At 35.7% G+C, this 4,631-nt stretch overlaps 1 protein-coding gene across 1 annotated transcript in view; it reads right to left on the bottom strand.

The window, feature by feature from the left end:
- The window catches only part of lamb4 (laminin, beta 4), a gene marked incomplete at its 5' end in the record, with an annotated part of 41,792 nt that extends 37,906 nt beyond the window's left edge, over positions 1–3,886 (bottom strand). Inside the window, 3 exon segments of the mRNA XM_014020140.1 lie at positions 603–791; positions 1,775–1,895; positions 3,672–3,886. Of these exon segments, the coding sequence (XP_013875594.1) occupies positions 603–791; positions 1,775–1,895; positions 3,672–3,886 (525 nt within the window).
- Positions 3,887–4,631: the final 745 nt, after the last annotated feature.

Below are 4,631 nucleotides of genomic sequence, written 5' to 3'. Positions count from 1 at the left end.
AGCTCCTCTCTTGTGGAACCAACTTCCAGTTTCTGTCTGTGAGGCTGACTCTCTGTTTACTTTTAAGATTAGACTGAAGACTTTCCTTTTTGATAAAGTATTTTAATCGGTTGGTTTTCTAAGTTATTCCTTAGTTCAGCTGCTTTTTCATTGGTTTTATAGTTAGACCAACTGCTTCTGTGTTTGTTTGTGTCTCTTTCCTGTCAATTCCCTGCAGATGATTGCCCATTCTGAGCCTGATTCTGGTCCTGCTGGAGGTTTCTTCTTGCTAAAAGAGTGTCATTTCTTTCCACTGTCACCAACATGCTGCTCAGGATGGAAGATTGTGACAAAGTGAGGATTCAACTCAATCTGCTGGCTTTCTTCGATTGTAGCTTTTTTACTGGCAGGTCATGAAGCACTGTGCATGAATGTATTCTATTAAGAATAGATTTGAACCTAGATCTAATATTTTTGACTTGTTATTTTTGTAGTATATGTCATTGTTGTGAACCAGCTCTGCCCTAGATAGAATGTTTAGAAATCTCTCTGATTCTGCTGCGGTAACACAGACAATCCCAGTGACAGTCTGCAGTGTAGCTCAGCTGACAGGTGGAACATACGTTTGCAGGCGTGAGGGTCGTCCAGTGCTCGCCGTGGGTCCTGATATAGGAAAGGTTGACACCGTTCACACTGGGGCCCCGTTCTGTCATGGCGGCAGTCCTCACACACACCGCCACTCACACCACCGGTTGCTTCGTATCGAGCTGCATCGAAGTGACACGAGTCTGAGTGGCCATGACAGTTACACCCTGAAAAAGACACAAAATATCACCTATCTGAGAGGAGAACAAACACTAAGAAACAAATTAGGCAAGAGCTAGGAAACTGTTCCCAACAACACAAACACTTTTTTATGGAAGCCCATTTCCGCCACCCTGATAAAAAAATAAAACTTGTATCTCATAATTATGACTTGGCTATCTCATTATTATGAAATAGTATCTCATAATTATGAGATACTATTTCATAATTATGAGATAGTATCTCACAATAATGAGATAGCTAAGTCATAATTATGATACTATCTCATAATTATGAGATACTATCTCATAATTATGACTTAGCTATCTCATAATTATGACTTGGCTATCTCATTATTATGAGATACTATCTCATAATTATGACTTAGCTATCTCATTATTATGAGATACTATCTCATAATAATGAGATAGCCAAGTCATAATTATGAGATACAAGTTTTATTTATTTTTTATCAGGGTGGCGGAAATGGGCTTCCATACTTTTTTGATACCTCAAACTAACAAGTATAATAAATTCAAAATATCGTTGTTTGTTCACAATTTCAGAATTTATTTGTCTATCACATCCTAAATATGGTGGGATCAATATCATCCATCGCTTTCCATTCCAATGTTTTAAATAAAGACCTCAGCTGACATTCAGAGTAAATGTTAGAGATGGCTTTCTACTATTACCACACCCAGTTCAAACTATGTAAAACTGATTATAGCCATTTTTATGTTTGCTTATGGTGATTAACTGTGGAAACCATCTTTGGGTTGATTCCATAAGTTAACCAGACGTACTTCTAGTGATTCTTTTCTGAGAGTGTAAATAAAATGTGGAGATGTCTTTTTGTTTCGTTTTTGTGAAAATACAGAGAAGAAATACACAAATTCCCACCTTAACATAGAAAAAATATATATCAATGTTAGGATTGTTGGATAGTGTTTGGGCAAAATAAAAAGCATAAACATTGTAATAAAGTTACGTRTGCAGATGTTGTGTGTGTTTTGTTCTCCGGGCCTCCACGGGGAGTCATTGTGAAACTCCTGACACCGCTCACAGTTCTCTCCAGCTGTGTTGTGCTGACAAACACATCGACCATGAACCTGAAAACAGAAAAAAAAAACATTTTACCTGAAAACTCAATGTTTGTCACACAGATCTGATCTGTGAAAGTTTAGTTTTAAATATTAATATTTCCTGAAGGTCACTGTAATGTATTTATAAGGTTTATTCTGCAAAAGTTCAATCAATATTTGGACATAGGAAGAACTTAATAACTGATCAATTTAATCTGATGATTCGATGAGCACTAAACTACAGAAACACTGGAATGTCTGGCCCCAGAACAATCTAGACAAACAGAGAAAACAGCTTAATTCAGCTTAAAAGTCTAAAGTTTTACCAATAACTGTATTATAGTATTAGCTCATAAATCATTTCAGTTGTAACCTGTTCAGGTTCAGTCTGTCAGAAAATAGTGTGCTAAAGTGGTTATTTACCATTGTAACTCAGGTCATTTTGTACCTTTTTGAGAACATAGGTATGTATAAAAATGTACTCAGTTTTCACATTTTTTAAAGCTCAGAATCAAGTGGGACAGAACAGTAGTATACCAACTAGTAGACACAGAAAATCATGGAGGCTGACAGGTGCAAACACAGAGCAAATTATTAAAGTACAAAAACACAAAAAAAAACATATTTGTAAAAATGTGTTAGAGCAGTGTTTCCCAAAGTTGGGGTCGGGACCCAATGTGGGGTCCTGAAACATCAAGGTGGGGTCCTGAAAAGATTTTCTGAAGTAATTACATTTTTGCCTTAATTGTTACAAAAGAGTGAGGTTAGTATATTTAAAATGGACAAATGTAGTATAAAAAATTATGTTACTATGCCCATGTTTTGTTGACCTGATACAAATGTTTATCATCCAAAACTAGCTGGGGGCTCAGATCTCTGCTACTGTTATTTTATGGGTCAAAAGCTGAAAAGTTTGGGAACCATTGTGTTAGGGGACATATTAGACATATATTTTAGGTTTTTAATATAACTTATCTAGAAGGTGTAGGACTTAATACCCCTGCCCTCACCTGCACTCCACACTTGCGATGGCCCTATGAAGGACGCTGTTGCTCCTCTAACAATTAGCATTTTGATTTAATATTTAGATTTAGCATTAAGATTTAACATTTGACTTCTGGATTAGGCATTTAGATTTAACATTTAACATTTTGATTTAACTTTTGACGATGAGATTTAACATTTTGCATTTCGATTTAACTTTTGATATTTAAATTTAGCATTTATAATTAACATTTTGACATATATATTTAACATTTAGCTTTAGCATTTTGATTTAGCTATTTGAATATGCTAAAGGGTGACTTCAGAAAATCTACACTATTTCAAGCATTGTTTGTTTTAAATGTACACAGAAATATGTACAATAAGTTGCCTTCAGGCCAAGGCCTCCTGTGTGAAAGATGGGATTTGCCTGATTAAATAACAATAAATGTCACTGTTACTTTTTGATACAAGATGCTTTACAAACAGCACCCCATAGTTACATGCTTTATGTAAAATACCTATTTCTTCTGTTTTTGCGATATAGGCCTACGTGATACAAGTGTAAAAACATTAAGACAATTTCTGTGTATTTTTGGACTGATGACGCAGCATGTGGCATGCACAATGTGTTTCCCACATGTAAACAGCACAAATATAGGCCTAAGTAGCGCCTCACAAGATGCCTGCCAAAGATTTTTGCACAAGCACTGTTTTTGTATTTCAGTGTTTTTATATTTCAGTGACTTGAATTGAATTAAAGTTAAGGATTAACTCACTGAAGTTCATGTAAAAGCCACAGTAAGTAGCGGTTCATACCATGCCAGGCTGCTTGAAGACATCCCCTCGTCCTGCGTCCACTGGAACACACTGGCTGGCGTGTCCATTACAGAAGCAGCTTCCCTGAACCACCATGTTGTAAAGTGAGTAGTAATACTTCTCCTGGGGGTTCCTGCGTCTACGGGACAGCAGCGTGTCGCCGAGTGTGAAGAGGTGTGTGAAGTTCACTCGAATGTTTGTCAAAGTGATCAGCTCTAAAGAGAACCAGTACAAATAGTTTACAATGTTTTATTTTGTTTTCTGAAACACAATAAAGATCATTGTGTGAATGCTGATTCAGCTATTTTAGCCTTCCTATGCTGCAATATTCTACCTTCTTTCTAACCAGCCTTTTTGATGTTTAGTCAGCTTTTTTCTACTTTTAGCTAATCTGCTGTTTATAGTTTTACTTTTCCTATTGTTATCCTCAAACCTTGTTTTCAATATAGCTATTTTTTGCTATTTTTAAACTTTTAGCTAACCTTTTGCTGCCAGTATTTGCTAGTTAGCTTTTAGCCATTCATTTCCCATGTTTACCTATTAGCTAGGTTTTTGCTTATTTTAGTTTTAACAACTTATTTTTAGCTAATGTAGCAAATTTTAACTAAGTCATTCAGCACTCAGAATTCATGTTGTAACCTCACAAAAGTTGTGATCTACATGTTTTATTATGTTTCTAAGAAGCCCGTAATGCGTATGGTTCGTTAATAGCATTTAGATTTAACATTTAACATTAATACGAGATAATAAAGCGCGGCCATGAGGTGATTTTGAGCAGCCAAATTAATTGTCTCTTGATAAAAATTACTCCATGCCTAAATACAATAGACTGAAGTGTGTCTTGAATTCATTCCTATATTAAAATAAAATGAAGTTAATTCAAACTTGTCAATGCCAACAATCAACAGTCTCTGCGTGGAAATGGCTGCAATATTTCTCCTGTGGCCACGTATTATTGTT

This window comes from Austrofundulus limnaeus, unplaced genomic scaffold (genome assembly GCF_001266775.1).
Source record: "Austrofundulus limnaeus strain Quisiro unplaced genomic scaffold, Austrofundulus_limnaeus-1.0 Scaffold241, whole genome shotgun sequence".
Classification (NCBI taxonomy): domain Eukaryota; kingdom Metazoa; phylum Chordata; class Actinopteri; order Cyprinodontiformes; family Rivulidae; genus Austrofundulus; species Austrofundulus limnaeus.
This window is presented reverse-complemented; position numbering and strand designations above follow the sequence as displayed.